Genomic DNA, 23137 nt, shown 5'->3' with positions numbered 1-23137 from the left:
AAATTTTGTGATTTCAGTCAATCGTATAAGTAAGATGTAACTGTTAAAAAAGAAAATACTAAGGCATTTCACAAGAAGAATTGAACAGTTTTGTTCAAAATACATTTTGTTAGATCGTGCAAGTACCCTAGCGTGAAAATCATGGAGGGAATAAACAAAAGCAAAGGACCACCGTGTAAAGAGGTTGTTAGAACAGCGAGTACTCTGACAGAAGTCTTCGTGGAACTAGAAACAGACAAAAAGGTGAAAAGACGGTGGGAAAGGATATCCAAATCGAGGTATATCCTCTACAGATGTGTAAGAAGTTTCGGCATCGGCATAGCGATGTTTGTGTTAAACTGCGGGTTCTATTAGCCTAAATATTGACTTGTTGTGCGGTCGAGTCGAGAAAAGCGAGCCGGAGTCGCAGTTTTCAATAAACGTTCCTTAGGAATATTGAAAGCTCTGTGGTTCGAGGGTATGTTCAGCATCCGTATATCTCAGTTTCCTGGGGACAACCCTTCAGCAGACAAGTTAACGTTGTGGATTAGCTATACTTTAAGCTGCATCATGCTATAGGAACCGCTTTAAATATGTTACACTGGCGTTGTATGATCCACCTAGGCGTGCAGCGTTTTACATATCATGACTTGCATTAACAATTTTAAGCAAAGCACCGTCTCTGAGACTAGAAGGATATCGACAAAATGGACGATAGAAACTCGCCAACTTACGTATATAAATGATTCCAAAAGAGGTCGGTGGGCAAAAAAGTGGGGTTCTTTTATATTCCTTTGCTTACTGGGCCGCAGAAATGTTGCTCTCCTAAGTTAAAAAGTCTACAAATCTAGACATCTAATAACCTAACAATTCTTCTTCTGGTCTTCTGGTTTTTACTTTATTTTGTTTCATTTTATAAAGAATTTTCTTTCGTTCAATTTTGTTTATTTTATGCAGGATAATCAACGAGAATGGAAGACGCTGTTTGTGATATATAACTTCAGTAAAAAATTCGCTGATGAAATCGAGAGGCACTGAGGTGAGTTAAGATAAAAATAACTGACTTGGAGTAAGTTTATTGGACGGGAGAGCAAGCAAGAAAATATTCCCACATTGTAAACACAACCTTCTCGGTTGCCTTGAACTTAAGTAAGTGCAGCCTACGTGTTATTAGTCATAACAGTCAGCAATCCACAGGACTTTCAATCTTTGTTGAGCAGCTGAAAACCTTTCACTGAGTTCTCAAAATGCGCTTGCGTATCCAAGTTTATTTCCTTGCAGCTTTCCTCGTTCTGAGCGTGAACATACATGTCCAATACACTCGACCTGAGTCCGGTTGACTTCATTCCCAGGCGGATTGAGTCTGATCGCGACCGGAACCGGAAATGGGTGCAAGGCGCTTGATCAGTGGTACCGGAAGTAAGGGGTTAACAGGAGCGAGGGGGGTTGAAAAGTTGGCAAACAGACTCGATCGGATCCGACGGAGACAGTTCGTCCTGGCAAGAGTCAATCGGACTCCCCGGAAGCCAGTTCGCGCGAGACATAGAAAATATCTCTTTGTCATGAGGCGAAACAAGCGCGCTACTCATGAAATATACGTCTTTTTTGAAGCCGGTGAGGCGAAACAAGCACGCTACACATGAAATATACGTCGTTCTTAAAGCCATGAGGCGAAACAAGCTACTCATGAAATATACGTCTTTCTTTAAGCCATGAGGCGAAACAAGCACGCTACACATGAAATATACGTCGTTCTTAAAGCCATTAGGCGAAACAAGCGCGCTACACATATAACATTAGTCGTTCTTTAAGCCACGAGGTGCGAAACAAGCGCGCTACATGTGAAACATTAGTCGTTCTTTAAGCCATGAGGCGAAACAAGCGCGCTACACATGTAACATCAGTCGTTCTTTAAGAGGCGAAACACCACGCATTTCACTCATGCCGAGTGCGGCCAATTTTCCCTCGCTTTATCGCTTGACAAATTCAAATCTAGTTGTCAAAAAAAAAATTCACAAATGGGTCGCTTCTCGTTTGATCAGTTGTAATATCATCAATTATCACACTAGATTAGCGTCACATCTTTATCGGTTTTAAGAATAGACGGCACTTTTATCAGAATATAACTATGCCCAAGAGAAAATGAAAACAAAAGAATATTATTTCCTTATTATGCACATTAGACTTCTAGTGCCATTGTTTATACCCGCCAGTAAATCTAGCAGCTAGTTGCTTTTCAATTCATTCCTTTCTGAAGTTCACGGAACACGCACCAGCCATGCCTAGAAATCAACTCACACAATTAGACAAGAACTTGAAGGGCTGCATAAAACACGATCTAGACTGGACTTTACTGCTGAAAAATATAAAAGAAGTAAGTATTCTCTCTTACGACCTTTAATGATCATAATTTTCTTGCCAGCGTAGCACTGATTTCGTGAATGAAAAATTTTGTAACATTTTCCTCTTAAGAAGGGTTTGTAACCTCCTGTAAAAAATAAGCTTACTTTCATCCAAACAATTCTCAATCGGAAGTTGTCCAGTTCCCACAATTAAATGAACATAACAGATTTAAAAAACCTTAAAATGAAAAGGAACAGGTAACAGTCAGTATATCTGAAGTTTTCAAAGATTTGTTTTGGTTCCGGCTATCATGACTGTTCCTATTATCAAACGACCTATTGTCAAACGACCAATAACATCTGGACTTCGTTGACCAATCAGGTTAACAACCAGAGACGTATATACCACCTACTGACGTTCCACAATCCACTTGACTTTGAAGATGACTCAGTTCCACTCAGGTTGTCGAAACGTCAGTCAAAGTCACCACAAACAGTCCTTCTCAGGACTACACTCACCCGCATGATCATAATTTACGTACTTATAAACGTACTCTTTTAACGACACATACCATATCGTTCTTATTCAACCCAAACAAAAACATCAGCAGTTGCTATAAATTAAAGAGATCTTAATTTCACAGCAAATATTACTGCCAATCAGGGACTATTAACAAACTCGCACATTCAGCCACTATCCATTCATGCCCTGTTATTTCTCTCTCATGATTAAAGTGATAACACTCAAACCGAGAACTGTTTTTACACCAACACCTCTGAAAAAGGTTATAGATGTGCTACTTACTTATGAACACAGGCCTCTCCCATATCTAAATCAGCCTTAAAAACAAAACCATTTTTCTTTAATTTCTTACTATACACCATGAGTGACAACACTGTAGGAACAGGCCTAAAGTAAATTTTGTACGTGTTACAAGTTACATTTAATTTCGGGTTATTTTTTTTTTTCACCTACGTTCAATCTCATTCACACAATCCTGACATTCATGATTCTATCTCAGCAAAATAAGAGAGGCACTGAAAACTATAAATGAAATAATATTAACACTACATTTACAATAACTATTGTCTGCGAGTTTACAAACAAATGATCCCCTTGAGATTTCTAACATTTTTAACAATTACTTTTCCTCCGTTGGGGAAAAATTAGCGTCGCGTGTACCACCTTCTTCTTGCCGTTTTCGAAAAGACTAACGTTCCCCTATAGCTAGGATGACCAACAGGTACAAATTTCATAGCGCCAACAAGATACATTTCTAGAGATCTAAAAGTACTCTGGATAGCCTAAAAAGAGTTTTCAATGCATTTAGAAGGAAACAGTCGTTACGTGCCCCTGTAACCCTGTTCAACCATGCAAAGCTTACTTTAACCATATCAATAATTTCATACGAATCAGCAATTTTTTCGAAATGGATTTAACTATAAAAGTTACACTAAAAGAGAACGACGTTTCGACCGTCAGACGATCATTTTCAAGTTCAAGATGAGAAGTAAAAATTAGCATGTGCTTATACAATTGTGAAAAAACTAATGAGATACTGACTTGAAAAGCCATGTTGACATGAAAAAAAAAACATTCTCTGCTGAAAACAATGTTAAACCGGGCGTTCAAACTCTCTTCGAATTGGCATTTTTTTCCATCAGGAATGTGAACGTCTTGAAGGGATTTTTCTCGCTTCATTATCCTGAAACCGTCGTAGAGAATACCATCACACATTTTATTGAAACGAAAGTTACTGAGAATGCATGTCCTAAACAACGGGTATCCGACGAACAAGCTCTCGTCAGAATCGTCTTACCTTTCAAAGACCAGAAATCAGCGAACGCGGTAAGACACCAACTTAGTGATCACAGCCGACAGATTGATGCTGATGTCCATCCTGTCTACACAAGTCAGAAGATCAAGGAAAAAAACAAACCAAAGGAACATTAACCTCCAATTGTGAATCAACAAAACGTTGTTTATTATTTCAAATGTGGTCTGTGCGAGGCAGACTATGTTGGCTTCACGAGTCGACACTTACATCAACGTGTGGAGGAACACAAGCGATCAACAATTGGCAATCACGTAAAGGATGAGCATGGACAGGATCCAGAGACCATTAAAAGCAACTTCAAAATCCTAAAAAATTGTCAGAACAAACTCGACTGCTTGATCTTCGAGAAGTTGTTTATTCGCGACCTAAAGCCGAAACTGAACAAACAATGCGACTCGATCCGCGCGGAGTAATATTTGTTTAATTATTTCACTTTTAAATACACTGTACCTTTTAAACATCTTTTATCGTTTTTAGCGTTGCTTTCTATTTATCATTTACGCTATTTAGATGTGAATATCTTAGAGCTTTTTAAGTCAGTATCTCATAAGTTTTTTCACAATTGTGTATAAGCACATGCTAATTTTTACTTCTCATCTTGAACTTGAAAATGACCATCGGATGGTCGAAACGTCGTTCTCTTTTAGCGTAAACTTTTATAGTTAAATAATTTCATAAAAAATAAAATCTGTCTCCTGTTATTTGGAAACATAAGAATTCCTCACCTACAAGAAGTGGCAGTAACTTATAATCCATGCATCCTAAAAGTGTCCGCGTTCGAAACCACTTTTTACGCCTCATATTCGAATGCCGGACGCCATTTGCAAGCCCACGAAAGTGAGCGGACACGCTCTTATTCCATTCGCGTTCTTCTCGTGACTGGCGTCAACCTTAGTTAATAAAAGCGTCTCTTATGCCGCTTATTAACTCTGTTCCAGTTTGCTGTCTCTCGTGACCTATATATTATCACACTCTCACGAACTGAGGAAGTCCGATTAACTCTTGCCACGGCAACCCGTCTCCATCAGTGTCTCGCAAACTGACACACGGCAGTCCGATGGACTTTTGTCACAACAATCCGTCTCCATCGGATCCGATGGAGTCCGTTTGCCGACATTTTCCACCCCCTCCTCAACTATACCTTGCGGTATATTTACTAACGATGGACTCTTTCCACGGCAACCCGTCTCCATCGGATCCGATGGAGTCCGTTTGCCGACATTTTCTACCCCATCCTCAACTATACCTTGCGGTATATTTATTAAGTCCCTCGCGAACTGACACACGGCAGTCCGATGGACTCTTGCCACGGCAACCCGACTCCATCGGATCCGATGGAGTCCGTTTGCCGACATTTTCTACCCCATCCTCAACAACACCTTGCTGTATATTTACTGAGTCTCTCGCGAACTGATAGACTGGCAGTCCGATGGACTCTTGCCACGGCAACCCGTCTCCATCGGATCCGATGGAGTCCGTTTGCCGACATTTTCCACCCCCTCCTCAACTATACCTTGCGGTATATTTACTAAGTCCCTCGCGAACTGATACACTGGCAGTCCGATGGACTCTTGCCACGGCAACCCGACTCCATCGGATCCGATGGAGTCCGTTTGCCGACATTTTCCACCCCCTCCTCAACGATACCTTGCTGTATATTTACTAAGTCTCTCGCGAACTGATACACTGGCAGTCCGATGGACTCTTGCCACGGCAATCCGTCTCCATCGGATCCGATGGAGTCCGTTTGCCGACATTTTCCACCCCCTCTTCAACAACACCTTGCTGTATATTTACTAAGTCTCTCGCGAACTGACACACGGCAGTCCGATGAACTCTTGCCACAGCAACCCGTCTCCATCGGATCCGATGGAGTCCGTTTGCCGACATTTTCCACCCCCTCCTTAACTATACTTTGCTGTATATATACTAAGTCTCTCGCGAACTGACTTCCGGTGAGTCTGGTCGTTCGTGGCCTTCGTCCATCGGACTCAGTTTGGGTGTATTGGACAACCCTCAGCGTGAATGGCGCCAACAACTCCTCCCAATCTTGCGCCAAACCGTACGACAAGATGATGGTTTGTAATCTGATGTGTAACCTGCTTCAGGACTCGGACGCAAATGACGCCATTAAAATGCTGCAAACTAAGCTGGAAAATCTCATTGAAGTGGTCAACAAGCCTTCACCTACCCTGCCACCAGGTAAAATGAATTATCTCCAGTGTTATCGCCGTCTTTTCTTTCGTAAGTTTCAAATCGCTTCTGTATCTTTACTAAGCGCAGTTCGAGAAGGTCGCGTGAGTGAGAAAATATCGCGCGCGTCCACCTCTTAGTTCCCTTCCTCGTGTCTTTCGTCTCTCGCGCATCAATCAACAGAGAGACAGATAGAAGTCCAATGTATTCATTCTTATATTTTTCAAACTGTGTCTAACTGGACTTTTACCTTTTTCACAGCCGGTCCCGCCTCTTCATGCAAGGAACAGTACGAAAAACGCAGGTGGGTTTTGATGTGTACTACATTACATTCCGCGAACTAAGCGACACAGAGGAAAGGTTCGAATTTGATTTCAAAATTCTAAGACCCCCAAAAATTAAAGAAAAGAGGCAATGATACCATCTCATTATTATTTCAACTTACACCATTTCTCTTTCTTGCCAGTTCCACCAAAAGCCAAGTGTATCCGCTGATGTTTGGTTCACAGAAGATTCCTGTTTACTGTCACATGGGCAACTTTGGATGCGGAGATGGAGGATGAACGCTGGCCATGAAGATTGACGGCACAAAGGTATCCAGCTGTCCTTTCACGATAGATATAATTCCTTACAAACGCTGTTCAAATATCTAACATCTAGAAGTTGTCTAATTTTCCTTCTTTCTATTCCAGAACACGTTCCATTACGATTCTCCTTTTTGGAGCAACAGAAATGCCTATAACCTTGCTGGAGGGAAGACTGGGTTCAACACACAACAGACCAAGCTGCCTATCTACTGGAACACACCCTTCTCTAAGATCTGCCTCGGTATGATGATCGGTCAGCAGATCAAGTTCCTCGTCATCAATAAACAGGCCAAGTCACTGTACATACTGATTGCTGACGGGAAATACCGTGCAACTTCACTCGGTCGTAACACGTGGAAGACGCTGATTGGTTCTCAGGCGTCCTTGCAAACCAACTGTAACAAAGAAGGGTTCAACACTGCCGCTAGCAATAAGGGCGCTTCCAAAGCAAGAATCGGTATCCTTGGAAATGATCAGCGAGACTGCGCATCCACTGATTCCAGAATCGGTTTTGGTACTGGAGGAGCTCACGATGATTCCAACACGTGTGGAAACTACGCTATAAAGGGTTATACATCCGATAACGGAGCCAAGAACATCAAAGCCATGGGATATATCTTGGTTCAGTAGAGCGGAACTGACTCGTACATCACTGTACAAGAGAGGCATTGATGAACTAAAAACATTAACATGCCATCAACTCTTTGTCGACTGTTCTTTAGGTGAATATCTGACTGACTGACTGACTGACTGACTGACTGACTGACTGACTGACTGACTGACTGACTGACTGACTGACTGACTGACTGACTGACTGACTGACTGACTGACTTACCGACTGATTCACTGAACTGGCTGACTGACTAAGCAATCTGAATAAAGGCCTGGCTAAATATGATACGATTCAAGGCAATTTAAGGAATACTGAATAGATCAAAACACAGACAGACTAAACAATGCCCTAAGTTATAGGTTAGCTGAGTAGTGAACTCAGCAAATAAACTGGCTGTGGTCACACTAAAAAGTTAAATCGGAATTAAGGAATGCTAAATCATGTTTTAGCGAAATTTCGCGCGCGATCCCCAAGAAAGTTCATTTCGCGATCTCGGCTGACGGCGATGCAATTGACAGCAAAGCGGCAGAATCCAATAATAAAAAGCTCCATCTTAAGTGTGTAATAAAATAGGTCTGATCTGGAATCTTACCTAAAGCCTGTTGTTGTTGTTGTTTTTTTTTTTTTTTTTATGCATGATAGAAATACAAAAGCCTAAATTTAAAGGCAACATTCATAAGACGTTAGTCTTGTGAATAGCTTTTTTGATGTAACCTTTTTATCGCACAACATGTCATTTTAACAACGGACTACGCGAAATCCGAGCGGTTAATTTTGCCGACCTTTGTATCGTAATGACAGAAATTAACAAATTATACTTCAAAATGCTGAACGTTTTTTCACTGATGGTCGTATAGAAGCAATAATCTGTCCTGTAAAGAGTCGCCTGTAGTCAAGCTAACTTTTACGCTCATTTCAAACACTATTTTCTCCTCACAAGATCAGTTTGCTTTTGCAACTGGAAAGAACAAAAAATGAAAAATAATGAATAAAACAAAAAAAAAATAATTCAGTGAAAGGAACTTGGCCTCAAAGCACTTTTGCCGGGGTTTGCGAAGAAGAGTGCTGTAAATGGCATTTCCGTTGCCAAAAAAGTGTTCTTTTCTGTTTTAGTTGATAATAGTAAGTTGTGAGTTTTGTTTGTTTGTTTTTTTTTTGTAACTGCAAAATGACCTGCATACTATCAAACAATTTCAAGGAAACTTTTGCGCCGTCTAATATGCCGTTCACAAGTTCTTGAAAACTAACTTTTGGTTCTTTTGGTTATCATAAGGAAAGTAAAACAGATGAGGTCCCACCAGCAAATATGTAATAAAAAACTCTTTTCAACTGGTTCAATCTCTTGACGCAAGCATTAAAATGTTTTCCTTTACTTATATGTCTGGGCTTGTTTCTCTCATTCAACGCAAACTCTTAAAGATACAAGTGGGCAAACAAGGGTGAATTAAGATGCAATACAGGAAGGCTAAAGCATGAAACGAGGCCCTCTCGGTCTGGAAATTGTTAACAATCATTTTATACACTATTGTTCCACTGCGCAACCGAACTTCCCCTCTCACACCCAATCTCGTACTCAGAGTCTCCATTCTCTTTCGCCAGCGGTTGGTCGCCAGGAGAAACTCTGGAGTACTCGGAATTTTATTAGAGAGATTAGAGAGATTTAGCATCGCGTTTACGGCAAACGGCAAACGCCAGTCTGAAATTTTCTCTTTGATGAAAAAATAATGAAGCTTTTTAGTTTAAGTTTATCTCCACCTAGTCGGAGACAGCTATCGAGCAAGCACGAAAAAGTGAGAAATGATTACGAGAAACACAAGTTGATGCATTTTAGAACAAACAGCGGCTTGACGTTTCCCGTTTGTCGTTAGCCGTAAACGCGAAGCTAAATCTCTCTATTAAGAATCGCTTTTGCGGCAAACGTTATGTTTTTCTTGAAATAAAGAGTACAAAGAGGAGAATGGGCCATTTTCTTGATGGAGTCATTTGACTACAACTACAAGAACTCATTTCGTTTTCCTTTTCAAATTCAAATTTTGTAATCCCAGTGGAGAGCAAAGAACAATAGCTCTTGCAGTCAAATGACGCCATAGTGAAAATGTCCTATAGTGCAAACAACTTCTGGCCTTTGATGCCAACGCAAAACTACTCGATTCTACAGAGAAACTGAAAACAGCAAGCGGCAAATATAGGATAAACATGGTCACGGGCCCGGTTGTTCGAGAGCCGATTGACGCTATTCCACGATTAAAAGTTAATCGAGGCTTTCATCTCGCTCGTTTAAAATGGTTTAAAAGGCTAATTTCAAGATTAGATTTTACGGGCAGATCAGTAAAATATTGTTAATGGAACGTGACTCGCGTGCGTTACTCGTTCTCAGTAAGCCATTGATTGCCCGTTGTTTTTAATAGAGCTACTGTGTAGTCATGCTTCTAAGGTCAGAAAAATCAATAGTTTCGTTGTAGCTCAGCTCACAACATTATGGCTTTGTTGTCCTTAGCTTATTGTAACATTTATTTGCATTGGCCGAAAGTATTAAGGCCTCATTCATAACTTGTTAAAGCCAAGCTGCTGTATAGTACAGCTTAAACTACTGGCTAAGTAAGCAGACACTGTCTAGCTATAAAAGCCCAAGCAAACTGTTCAAGGTTCAATTTGCAGTTCTGTTGTGCAGTGTACTCAGTATTTGCTCTCAATTTGTCAAACGTTTTTTATTTATTTCTTTATTGCGGAACAGTCAAAACTGTCCTGCCTTTCTAGCTTTAGTACCCTTCTACGGGTTTTCATGTCACTTAAGGCCCCTGTGGTGGCGTCTAAAACCATAGGACCCTCCCAGGTAATTGAATTCATGGGAATTGTCTTAGACAGCGTACGCATGGAGGCCCGCCTGCCCCAGGACAAACTCACCCGGATAAATGAGCTCCTATTCTCCTTCCAAAAACGCCGTTCCGTACGCCTATTGGGGCTTCAATCACTCATTGGTACCCTCCAGTTTGCGTGTAAGATGGTGGTCCCGGGCAGGACTTTCCTTCAGCGCGCTATCAATCTGACTAGGGGGGTCCCCAGTCGTTTCGATCACATCAGGCTTAATAGGGAGTTTTTCAAGGACCTCGATATGTGGAAGGTTTTCCTAACGAAATGGAACGAGCGTTCCTTTCTTCTGGAGTCTTTCACTACCCCATCCCCGGCCTTGGAGCTCTACACCGACGCAGCCAGCACAATAGGTTTTGGCGGTTTTTTCCAGGGAAAGTGGTTTCAGGGCCGCTGGCCACCCCACCTGCGTTTAAACAAGGGGCAGGGCATAAGTATCGAGTGGCAAGAGTTGTTCCTATTGTCGTCGCCTGTGCTATATGGCACCCCTTTTTCGTGGGCAAACGCCTTCAGTTTTGGTGCGACAATGAATCGGTGGTATCTATTATCAATTCTGGGCATTCCAAGGCACCCCGTATCATGGATTTGGTCAGGTTCTTAGTTCTCATTTCCATGAAACACAATTTTTTGGTGCGTGCTCGCCATGTCCCTGGGGTCTCAAATGAGATTGCTGACGCGCTCTCCCGCTTTCAGATGCAGCGTTTCCAGGCCCTCGCCCCCACCGCCGACAGGAGTCCTTGTACCATCCCGCCTTCATTAATGACCCTTTGTGGGACGAGGTCCTGACCTACGCCAGCTGGGGCCTTGCCAAGAGCACAAACAGAACCTACAGCTGCGGGGAAAAGCGTTTCTTAAATTTTTGTCTAATGAACCGTCTTATAAGTCCAACCGGGCACGTGCTTCCAGCCTCTGAAGGGACACTTGTTTATTTCGCATCCTATCTCGCTAGGTCAGTCCGTCATAGCACCATAAAACTTTACTTAGCTGCGGTTCGCAATCTCCACATTACCGCCGGGTATAATGACCCTCTTAAGGGTAAGCTTCTTTTGCGTAAGGTTTTAAGGGGTATTCTCCGTTTTCAGGATGAGAAGAAAATCCGTCGCCAGCCGGTGACCCCCCGCATGCTTTCATCAATTCACCCCGTCTTGCAGGCGTGGTTAAGTCCCCGGGATTTTTCTATGGTTTGGGCAGCTTTTACTTTAGCGTTTTTTGCCTTTCTGCGCTGTAGCGAGTTTACCTACTTAGGTGTACGTAAGTTTAGGCCTCATTTTGACCTTTCAACGGATTGTATAACCTTTCAGCCCAATCTGGCATGTCCGCAGTATATGACAGTTCAACTAAAATCGTCCAAAACCGACGTCTTTAGGCACGGGCAGTCCCTCACCGTAGCTCGCAGCTCTTCTACAATCTGTGCAGTCATGGCTATGCGGGATTACTTTCTCTTAGCAAGGCCACAAACAGGACCACTTTTCTACTTCCAATCGGGACGCTATCTCACCCGGGGCGTTGTTTCCCACCTGCTGCAAGACAGCGCAAGGTTTGTGGGTCTTCCCTACCAATGCCTCAAGGGTCATAGCTTTCGTATCGGGGCGGCATCGGTTGCCGCCGCTGCTGGCTTGCCAGACTGGCTTATAAAAGTGCTTGGACGCTGGTCTTCCGACTGTTACCAGCTTTACATCAGAACACCGCAGTCCGTCTTGCACTCAGTTGCTCCCAAGATGGCGACCGTTTCGGGTTGTTTTGCTCCTAATTGAACTTATTTCTTTTTCTTTGCATTGCCTTGTATGCATCTGTGGCGGTTAAGTCTGCGCAGCGACTTCCCCCAAGCTTGTTCGCGTCTTTGCTTTTGTTTATCGCCTGCTAACCAATACTCTTGTCCGACCCAGCACGTGCTGTCTACCATTCAGCTCGTAGTGCTGGGGAGATAAGTGAGGTTGTTTTTGTCACGCAAACCGGAAGTCGCATTGACTAACCTACCGCAAGGCAGTGTTCCCCTCAATAACGCCATCTTGAGTCGTTATCTTTGTTTGTTAAGTATTTCGCGCATACCTTTAGTGCATATCGCTGTTGCGCTACGTTCCTCGGGAACAGTGACATTAACTGAAGTTTAAGAAAAGTCTAGGGCAAAACTGAGGGACAAAAATCTTTTGGGAGAATCTTTATTAATTTAATTAAACTCGCATCAAAGTTAACGTTAATCCAGGATTAGCTTATTTGGGCTTTGAACAACTGGGCCCAGGAGATCAAATGTGAGGAAAATGTCTTAGTCTCTCAAACGCAGCTAAAACAAATTTCCGTGAGTCAGATGACAGTAATATAATTGTCCGCTTTTGAGAAGATTTGTTTCTTAAAGACATTTTACACACTTGTCTCTCAAGTAGTAATCAAAGTGTATTTCCTCCTTACAATCTCACAGCATTGACCACTAAATTCTCAGTCTGATTCACTCAAAACTTGGAGCGAATGGTTGGTCGAATTTAAATGTTTGGAGTAACAAACTGACAGGGTACACATGAGTGACCTTCCTGTAATTTGCATTTTATCGTGAACACTTTCTGCCTCGCCCCAAGGACAGTAAAATTTTAATATTCTCTCCCCGTCTGATTTCTAAAAAACATATTATCATTTGTCTCCTTTTGAAAGGGTCATTTCGTTTTATTTTCATCAAGTTAAAATATTACAAAAACAGGCGATATAGCTAGTTTAAAACTAAGATTCGAGACACGGTGATCTAACGGGAGTGCAAACTTGAAATTTCAAATTAACTGGCAAGACATAACAATGTTATTCCGATGAAATAGTGTCGAAAGTTTTACCAAATTACTCAGTCTGTAACAAAAAGATGTTTTAAGAAAAAGTTGAAGCATTACGCTGGAGGAATTGACGATTTTTTTCAAAATTCGTTTAATAGAGAAAATAGGACACGTGTACTTCCGTTGGCGTGACGCCCTAAAGAAATTAAACACACTGCAAATGGCCACCATAAAAAAACTGTTCGAACAGCGAGTACACTCACAGAAACCTTGGCGGAACAAGTAAGAAAAGACGAAGGGAAAGAAACAGCAAATGGAGGTAAGATAGGAAATACAATAATGATCAATCTGCAAGTTTACGGCGCCGGTAGAGGACCTCGTAGAGCGATGCTCAGCATAGCAGTATGAAAACTATGAAACTTGTCTAGTAGGCTATGTATCATGGCATGCGCAGGAGCGGTTGTGTAATGCAAACTTTGTCGGGGTTTATTCAAACTTTCGGTCCAAGACAAAGGTCCAAGACTTAGAAGATCTGTTGTTCGTGGCTAGGTATGATCCCCGTCGTGTTGCCACTTAGCTTCTATAAGAAAGTTGAAATTACATCGACTGTTTAACTTTTAGTCTGTCTCTGTGGCCATTGTTAACATGTCAGCAACCGGCAACGCTAGGAGAATTCATGTTTCAGTAACACACTACAATAAAAAGTTAATGTTAGTGACCTTCCTGTTATTTGCATCTAACAACTTTGTGCAACGTGTCCAACGGAGTTAAATATGCTAAGCTAAACTGACTTGTAAAAGATATCATGAGCTGTGATTTTAAAACGGTCGGTTCGCTTTCGTTTGTTTTATAAATTAAACTGATGATTTTAGACTGGTTCTTACAACGATAGACTTCACGATCCAATGCAAGTGTGTTAACATGAAATCAAAACATAACAATTAATAGTATTCGTGTGGAATACTAACTATCAATCAATACATCAATCAATCGCTTATTTACCACGTAACGTCTAATGAGCTAAAAGCTCGTTCAAAATAGGAACGTGCTGAATAAAATTTAAAAAAAATAAAAGCATAAAGAAAAAAAATTATGATTTCAGTCATTTTTCACTCAGAAAAACACGGAAGCATTTTGCAAGAAGAATTGAATAATTTTGTCCAAAATGCATTTAGTTAGGACATGAAAGCACCGTAGCGTGAAAATCATGGCGAGAATAAACACAGGCAAAGGTCCAACGCGACTTGCATTAACAAATTTCATCGTGAAAGCACTGTTCCTGAGACTACAAGGATACCGACAAAATGGACGATACAAACGAGCCAAGAATGATTCCAAAAGGCGTAGACAAAACCTGGCATAGGACTCTTTGCGGAACAAGTTCCGGTGCCGCCATAGCGACATTTGTATTAAAACTGTGCATTCTATTAGACTAAATATTCCGGGAATATTATAACTTGTTGAGGTGCGGTGGAAAAGAGAAAATCGAGTCGAAGTCGCAGTTTTAAACGAACGTTCGTTAGAAAGATTGGAAGGTCAGGTTTTAAGCCCGATAAAACACTCCTGCTCATTTTTCAAACATTCCTAAACCGCCGCTGTAATCCCTCTAGGCGTGGAACGTTTTATATATTATGACGCTAAAACTCAAGAGAGGTAATAATGTAACGATTCACTCTTTAGCAGACAAGTGGTAGATTAGCTATACTCTAACCTGCTTCATGCTATAGCATTAAACCGCGTTTAATAACCACCTACACATACAACATTTTATATATTATAATCCTAAAAATCTAGACATTGGATAGTGGAAAAATTCATCTCCTGGTTTTCATTTTATTTCTATTCTTATTAATTAATTAATTAATTTCTGTTTTTTTTCTTTTGGTTTTAGGCCATAAAGGTCTATCTTCCTTGAATTTTGTCCATTTTACCCACGAAAATCAACAACAATGGAAGAAGTTGTTCGTGATATAAAACTTGAGTAAATAATTCACTGATGAAACTGGGAGGCACTGAGGCGAGTTAAGATAAAAATAAAATTGAAGTAAGTTGATTGGACGGGAGGAGAAGCAAGAAAATATTCCCGCATTGTAAACACCTTAGCTTCTCGGTTGCCTTGAACCTAAGTAAGTGCAGCCTACGTGTTAGTCATAACATGCAGTCAGCAATCCACAGGACTTTCAATCTTTGTTGAACAGCTGAAAACCGTTCACCGGATTTCTCAAAATACGCTTGCCTACCCAAGTTTATTTCCTTGCAGGTTTCCTCTTCCTGACCGTGAATGGCGCCAACAACTCCTCTAAATCTTGCGCCAAACCGTACGACAAGGTGATGGTTTGTAATCTGATGTGTAACCTGCTTCAGGATTCGGACGCAAACGACGCCATTAAAATGCTGCAAACTAAACTGGAAAATCTCATTGCAGTGGTCAACAAACCTTCGCCTACTCTTCCACCAGGTAAAATGATTTGTCTCCAGTGTTTTCGCGCCCTTTCCTTTCGAAAGTTTCAAATCTTTTCTGTATCTTTACTAAGCGCAGTTTAAGAAGGTCGTGTGAGTGAGAAAATATCGCGCGCGTCCACGCCTTAGTTCCCTCCCTTGTGTCTTTCGTGCCTAGCGCATCAATGAACAGAGAGACAGAAAGAAGTGCAATGTATTCATCCTTATATTTTTCAAACTACATCTAACTGGACTTTTACCTTTTTCACAGCCGGTCCCGCCTCTTCATGTAAGGAACAGTATGAAAAACGCAGGTGGGTTTTGAAGTGTACTATGATACATTCCGCGAACTAAGGTTCGGATTTGATTTCAAAATTCTGAGACTCCCAAAACTTAAAGAAAAGAGGCAACGATACCATGTCCTTATTGTGTTAACTTACACTATTTCTCTCCCTTTCCAGTTCCACCAAAAGCCAAGTGTATCCGTTGATGTTTGGTTCACAGAAGATTCCTGTTTACTGTCACATGGGCAACTTTGGATGCGGAGATGGAGGGTGGACGCTGGCCATGAAGATTGACGGCACAAAGGTATGCAGCTGTCTCTGACGATACCACTCTTGACAAACGTTGTTCATTTATTTAACATCTGGCAGTTGACTAATTTTTCTTCTTTCTATTCCAGAAAACCCTCCATTACGATTCTGCTTTTTGGAGCAACAGAAATGCCTATAACCTTGCTGGAGGGAAGACTGGGTTCGACACAAAACAGACCAAGCTGCCTACCTACTGGAACACACCCTTCTCCAAGATCTGTCTCGGTATGAAGATCGGTCAGCAGATCAAGTTCCTCGTCATCAATAAGCAGGGCAACTCACTGTACGCACTGATTGCTGACGGGAAATACCGTGCAACGTCACTGGGTCGTAACACGTGGAAGACGATGATTGGTTCTCAGGCGTCCTTGCAGACTGAATGCAATAAAGAAGGGTTCAACACTGCCGGTGGCATTAAGGGCTACTCCAAAGCAAGAATCGGTATCCTTGGAGACGAAAAAGATTGCTTATCCACTAACTCCAGAATCGGGTTTGGTACTGGAGGGCATAACGATGACTCCAACAAGTGTGGAAACTACGCTGTAAAGGGTCTTAGATCCGATAACGGAGCCAAGAACATAAAAGCCATGGGATATATCTTGGTCCAGTAGAGTGGAACAGACTCGTACATTACTGTAGAAGAGACGCGTTGATTAAATAAAGAAAAATTCACCAATCACTTGTTGATCGTTAATCGAGTAACTGACTGACTGATTGATTGATTGATTGATTGATTGATTGATTGATTGATTGATTGATTGATTGATTGATTGATTGATTGATTGACTGACAACTGACAAACAGACTGAATAACTCCACAACTTGAACAACGAACTGAATCCTACTGACTGATTGACTGACTGTTAAGCCGGCCTTGACTGATCAGCCAAATGACAGACTGATGGCTTACTGAGAGACAAACTGACTGAGCAATGGAGTGAGCGATTTATATTCTGACCGATTTGTTACCCTGAAAAATCTGAATGAAGACCTGGCTGATTGACTAACAACAGGAATCTAAGGTCTAACTGGCGGACTACCAAAACACAATCACTAAATGGTGTGCTGATTACTGGACTACTGACGAAACAGAACGACTACCCAACAAATGAACTAAGAGGGTTCGTGAGTAATAGACTGACAGCCTGACTCAACTAACTGACTGATTAGAGAAATAGACTTATAAACCAAATGGATGGACACAAGGGACAGACATCTCACACAGACTGACTAACTAACACACTGTCCAATGGTTTGTGGAACAATGGGCTCACTAGCAGAATGGCTTACAAATGGATGAACCCACAAACACACGTACCAAGATAGTGTGGGACTGATTAGCTAAGCGATAGTCTGATCTAACCAACCAAACAACTAAAAAATTAATGGGTGGGAAAACACTGACTGATTCGCTTGTTCGCTGAGCAGTGCACTGAATAAATGGCAGTCGAAAAAACTGAATGGATATCAGTACTGACTCACTGAATAACAGACCAGAGGACTAAAGGAGTAACGGAACAAACTGAGATCAACTCACGGACTGACTGACTAACAGATGATGCACTTCTATTGACTACTTTTATTCCCATCACTGCCTTAACATTCTTGAAAGAATACCAAACAAAGCAATAAATAAGAGGCCCGAGCTTTCCTTTGTTAAATCAGTGAGCTTGTCCTTGGAAAGGAAAAACACTCTTTATTCAGTTAGCTTTCACAATTCGCCAGAGCAAAAACAGTGAAAAAGTAAGCAGCCATTTGTTGGTCGTTACAGGCGGTGACAACTCCGGTTTTTGAAAATTTGTTGTTCCCCTGTTCATTGACATGAAGGACTGATGATATTCCCAACATTGCAAACGATAAAGACCTCAAGTCCTTTCCTGGGGGCACTATACATTTTCTTAGGTTCTCTGGTGTTCCTTGAGCGGTGCAGACCGAAGTTTGTTCATTCTTGGTCGACATTCAATTTCCTGAAATCAGAAATGAAAAGAAACAGACATTACAAAGTTGCAAAAAAGAACGAATATTTCACGAAGCAAACACCCTGAAACACATAACAATGTTCAACCAAATCTGCACTATTATTTCGTACGTGTACCTGGCACGCCATTTTCTTTCCCAAAAACCTGAGGTCTGCCAGTGGAATAACAGAGGGCCTCGGTGAACAGGACAAAACAAAGTAACTAGCAACATAAATTCGGATACGGCAGTTTTCAATTGAGTGTCGAAAGTAATTTCGCGTTTGCTTTGGTTTTGCTTTGCTTGGCTTTGTGATTGGTTGGCAAAGTTCGCGCCATTTTCTCAACCAATGGAAAGCCAAAACAATCGTGTCTTGGTCGCACGCGTTTTCCCGCACTTGGCGCCGGTTACAAGTATTTGCTTTGAATTCTGATTGGTTCATTGCGCTGTTTCCGTCTGTTGTGATTGGTCAGAGTAACATCTTTGTTTTTTTTTTTTACGACACTCAACCGAAAACCGAAAATAATGCTACGAGAACTACGAGTGCCAAGACAAGCCTTTAACGAACATTTATCTGATCGCTACAACTATCAATCTGATTGCAAACAACATAAGCTTAACTTGGTTTCTGTTGATGGCAATGAAGCTTTTGCTAACATGAACAAGCACATTACTAGAACGAGAACCATCCCTACCCTTGGGGTCCTTGGAATTTGACAGTTTTATGCACTACCAATACATACTTAAAAGAGATAGAAATCACCAACAACTTGAAGATGTGGTCCATTTTAACAAAAAAGAAAATCAACATGACTTAAATTCTCCATATCTGCAGCCCTCTCCCACCCTCCCCCGCGAAACAGGAATACTTACAGGGCAAGTATCACGTGAATTTGATGTCATTTCAAAACCCAAAAATGTTTGTTTGGCAACAGAAACCGATAAATATTTGTCTAGTTTTCTAATAAATTATCAGCCCAGTGCGATAAAACTGTCGATTAGTGCCTCTGGCCAGAGACAGAGTAGGTTGAAAAATGTTAGGCCCGGTTCAGACGCCGTACTTCACATCAGCCGAATCGAATTCGAATTTAGACCGACCCAAATTAGTTAATCCCGGCTGAATTGATTCAGACGCCGAGCTTAATTCAGCCGAAATTAATTCCCCTAAAAATTGCGGATTCGGGTCAGCGGTAAAATATACCTTGAAAACACAGCCGAATCATGGCGGACGCTGGTAACAAAATGCAAACAAGAGCCTTTGTTTCTGCGAAAAATACTGGAAAACTCAGCAAAAAGAAGAAGAAGAATGCAAATCTCATTAACCTATCTTGTTGCAAATGGGAATTTTACATTTCAAACATTTATATTTTGTCGTGCTAAAACACGAACTACACATGTCAGCTTCGCTATAACTCGTCACAGATAGTTTTGCCCGCCAGGCCGCCATGTTGTTGTTTTCTTCAACACTCTTCTACGCATGTTTTAAGGGAAAACCACTGGAAAAATACATTATAATAATTTATGCATTCGATTCGGCTCATGTGAAGTACGGCGTCTGAATCAAAGCCGGTCTACAGCCGTTATTCCCGGCTGAGCCAGGCGGGAAAAATTGCTGAGCCGATCCGAATTAAATTGGCCGTTCTGAATTGATTTAGACGCCGTACTTCACATGAACTTAATTCATTGAATTCGTTTCGGCTCATGTGAAGTACGGCGTCTGAACCGGGCCTTAGGCTAACGTTTTTCACATTCTCTTATTTTTGTTTCCAAAATGCGCTAGAATAGATCATGAGTTGTTTCTTTCAAGAATTATTTTGTAGCTAAGTGAAGGTCTTATTTCACCATTTTTAACAAAAGAGGTCAAAAACCCCATGACACTACCCCTTTAAAACAAAAAAAAGCAAATAATCACCTGCCATGAGCACATTGAAAAGGTAACTGACACTCACTAACACCAAGAGGCTCCCCAAATTTAACAGCACCTACAAACAAACAACAGAAACAAGTATGAAGGACGCTTGGGGATGCAGTTTTTACTGATTTTTAGTGTTATCTTGCCAAATGTGCTCTAAAAAATGAAACAAATTTTACAGTTTGGCTAACACAATCGATAATGCAAAAGTTCAGGCACTTTTTAGCTAAAACAAATCAATCATTATAGCCTTGCATAGAACCCTTGAATAAAAAAATATAATCTCGGTTTAGTAACAATGTGCCCCTACAATAGTTTTCACTCCTGGTAAGTTGTTGGGACTCAGAAAAACACTCAGGTTCTTCAGCCAACTGAAAAATGTGTTTGTTGTGCAGTTTTTGTCCCTACTCCAGGGCTCAAGACTAACTTTTTAACTCACAAGCCCAGTTGTAAGTAACAGGTCTGATTTCACAAGCCAAAACAAAATATTCACTAGCTGCAGTTTCACTAATTTGTTTTACGAAAAGGGGAGAGACAAAGGACAGACATTTTTAATAGATGTGTAATAGTTACTGAGAAAAAAAACCTCCCACACCCATGAGCGTTAAGGTCTTCTTCACAGTTTACAAACTGCGTTATTTGCGATTGACATTTCAAGTTGACCTTAAAATGAAAAAGCCTTAACTCTACGCATGTAGCACAAAAAGCGACCACACGTACCCCGTCTTGTTCTCTTGATTTGCTTTTGTAATTATTAAATAATTTTCATCTTTCTTATCCGTCACGCACTCCAGCGCTTTACAGTTTTCACTACCCAAAATGGCTAGTGAAAGCACAAAACCTACTAGCCAAAACTGAATTTTTACCAGTCTGTCAATATCTAAATTTGCGGGTATAATTGTTTAAACAACTTCTTTGAGTCAGCTGACAGTAATGCAATTGTTTGTGTTCAGAAAATGTTTCTCATGGACACCTGACACTCTCGTCTCTAAAGAAGTAATCAAAGGGTATCTTCTCCTCACAATCTCATGCGGTGGCAACTCAATTCTCAGTCCGATCCACTCAAAACGTGAACCAAATAGTGGAGAGAATTTAAATGTTTTGAGTAAGAAACTGACAGGGTACACATGAGTGACCTTCCTGTAATTTGCATTTGATCGTGGTCACTTACTGCTACGCCCCCAAGACAAATTAAATTCAAATTTTCTGACGGCGAATGATTTACAGAAAATGGTATGATTTGTCTCCTTTTAAAAGAATCGTTTGGTTCCATTTTCGTAAAGTTAAAATATTACCAAAAACAGGCGATCCTTTAAAACTAAGATTGGTTTTCATGACCAAAAAAATAGTGACCTAACGTGAGTGCAAACTTGAAATTTCAAATTGAACAAAACATAACAATGCTATTCCTATCGAAAGGTGTCGAAAGTTTTACCAAATTAGTCGGTCTATAACAGAAAGATATTCTTAAGAAAAAGCTGAAGCATCTCGAAACAGGAATTGACGACTTCTTTTTTTAAAATGCGTTTACCTGAGAAAATAGGACACGTGTACTTATGCTGGCGCGAGGCGGGCCTTAAAGAGAATAAACGCAGGCGAAGGACCACCATAAAGAAGCGGCGAGTTAGACGCTCACAAAAACTGGAACAAGGAAGATAAACAAGGACGAAAAACAAGAGGAAAACGAGGTAAGAGAGAAAATACAATAATGATCAATCCGCAAGATTTACGGCGCCGGCAGAGCGATCCTTGTACGAAAACTTTGAATCATAGTAGGCTCAATGTTTATCATGGCATGCGAAGGCACGGTTGTGTAATGAAAAGCAAGTGTGTCGGGGTTTGTTCAAACTTTCGGTCTGAGGATTACTAAGAAGATCTGTGGTTCGTGGCTAGGTATTGGCTACCTCGGCGTGCGACTTGTAAAACAAATCTGTGATTTTTATTTAAAACAATTGAAACAAAGCGTCACCTTCGATACCAGAAGGTAACCGGTCACACGACGGAATAATTCCGAAAACGAAAGTTAACTGAGGGCGAAAAGGGGATTCTTTTATTTTCACTTTTTTAAGGTAACTTCACTGTTGCTCTCTAAAGTTTCAATGATAACTGAAATTTCCGCACTTGGGTTTTCTGAGGATTTCATCTTCTCACCACAAACAGGATATTTAACTACAATTTAACATCTAGCCTCTTGGTTGTATTTTTCCGTGTACAAAGCAACTGAGGGTTCCAAAAACATTTTCGCTAATGATTACTGGAAATAAAAACTCTTGTTAAAGAGCCACTTTTAGTAGGCGTCCTGTGCTACGTTCGTGCCATCTATACAAAAGATATCCCGGCTTTTCCTACGTCTAAACGGCCAATGAAAACTGAATTCAGTGGCTTTTTGTTACTGAGCTGATACCTACGAAAGGAAAGTATTCCAAAATAAATGCAAGCTAAAATGTTGATTGTAAATAAACACATAAACGGATTGTAATACGTGCATTTATTAATTTTGCAATAAGGAGCTGTCAAATGTCTTATTCAATATGTATTCAGTTTTGGTTCGCAGTTAGCCTGAGTATCGAAAAGCCTGATACTCAGGCTAGTCCGCAGTTTATTAAACAACTCACATATTTCGATTGACACCGATACAATGGTCTGTATTCAGAAGTTTTGTTTCTCATGAACACAACCGACATGTTTGTTTCCTCGGAAATAATCAAAGTCTATTTTCTCTTAACTTGCGTAGCAGTCGTTTGCTCACCAAGTGGTAGAAGTAGTGAACGAATGCTTCCGGGGAGAACGAGTTTCCAGCCGGCTGTCGGAAAGGAGACGACTGCTCTGACGCAGGCTTATTTTCTCCTTACAATCTCCGCCTTGAATACATTGAGTACTTTCATTCTGTCTTCGTGGCCATTGATAACATGTCAGCAAAAAGGCTAGGAGAATTCATGTTTTCACAAAGACATCGAAAAGTTAATATGAGTGACCTTCGTGTTATTTGCATCTAAAAACTTTGTGCTAGGTGTCTAACGGAATTATAGCTGCTATAAGCTAAACTGACTTGCAAAAGATATCA

At 41.0% G+C, this 23137-nt stretch overlaps 3 protein-coding genes and 1 pseudogene across 17 annotated transcripts in view; 3 read left to right on the top strand and 1 right to left on the bottom strand.

The window, feature by feature from the left end:
• The window catches only part of LOC146467196 (DNA mismatch repair protein Mlh3-like), a 121641-nt gene that overhangs the window by 39571 nt on the left and 58933 nt on the right, over nucleotides 1–23137 (bottom strand). The window contains exons 10-12 of one of the 12 annotated variants that reach the window (XM_085126281.1): nucleotides 20074–20107; nucleotides 18301–18358; nucleotides 17786–18172 (exon numbers count right to left, since the gene is read on the bottom strand). The exons of 8 other annotated variants lie outside the window; for them this stretch is intronic. In XM_085126281.1, the coding sequence (XP_084982407.1) occupies nucleotides 18104–18172; nucleotides 18301–18358; nucleotides 20074–20107 (161 nt within the window). In that variant the 3' untranslated portion in view covers nucleotides 17786–18103. Of the gene's footprint in view, nucleotides 1–17785; nucleotides 18173–18300; nucleotides 18359–20073; nucleotides 20108–23137 lie in introns of those variants that run through there. 3 more of the 12 variants (XM_085126283.1, XM_085126285.1, XM_085126284.1) reach the window with 3 other exon arrangements.
• Nucleotides 99–16896, top strand: LOC146467202 (putative skeletal organic matrix protein 5). Of its 3 annotated transcripts, none has more exons than XM_085126319.1 (5): nucleotides 99–1128; nucleotides 15434–15631; nucleotides 15884–15926; nucleotides 16074–16200; nucleotides 16295–16896. In XM_085126319.1, the coding sequence occupies exons 2-5, from the start codon at nucleotides 15505–15507 to the stop codon at nucleotides 16814–16816; spliced, it is 819 nt and encodes a 272-aa protein (XP_084982445.1). In that variant the 5' UTR covers nucleotides 99–1128; nucleotides 15434–15504; the 3' UTR covers nucleotides 16817–16896. The 3 variants fall into 3 exon arrangements, with proteins under 3 accessions (XP_084982445.1, XP_084982448.1, XP_084982444.1); XM_085126322.1 differs by lacking the exon at nucleotides 99–1128 and adding an exon at nucleotides 13472–13492 and having other exon boundaries at nucleotides 15538–15631; nucleotides 16295–16866; XM_085126318.1 differs by lacking the exon at nucleotides 99–1128 and having other exon boundaries at nucleotides 15285–15631.
• Nucleotides 6181–7637, top strand: LOC146467203 (putative skeletal organic matrix protein 5; annotated as a pseudogene). Its single transcript, XR_014867845.1, has 4 exons — nucleotides 6181–6361; nucleotides 6614–6656; nucleotides 6819–6945; nucleotides 7045–7637. The product of XR_014867845.1 is annotated as a putative skeletal organic matrix protein 5 (transcript).
• The window catches only part of LOC146467199 (putative skeletal organic matrix protein 5), a 33731-nt gene continuing 23974 nt past the window's right edge, over nucleotides 13381–23137 (top strand). The window contains exon 1 of the mRNA XM_085126299.1: nucleotides 13381–13492. The gene's annotated coding sequence lies outside the window, so the exon portion shown is untranslated. The remainder of the gene's footprint in view (nucleotides 13493–23137) is intronic.

The sequence above is a fragment of the Pavona decussata genome, unplaced genomic scaffold, assembly GCF_977016875.1.
Source record: "Pavona decussata unplaced genomic scaffold, jaPavDecu1.1 SCAFFOLD_137, whole genome shotgun sequence".
In the NCBI taxonomy this organism is placed as follows: Eukaryota; Metazoa; Cnidaria; class Anthozoa; order Scleractinia; family Agariciidae; genus Pavona; species Pavona decussata.
This window is presented reverse-complemented; position numbering and strand designations above follow the sequence as displayed.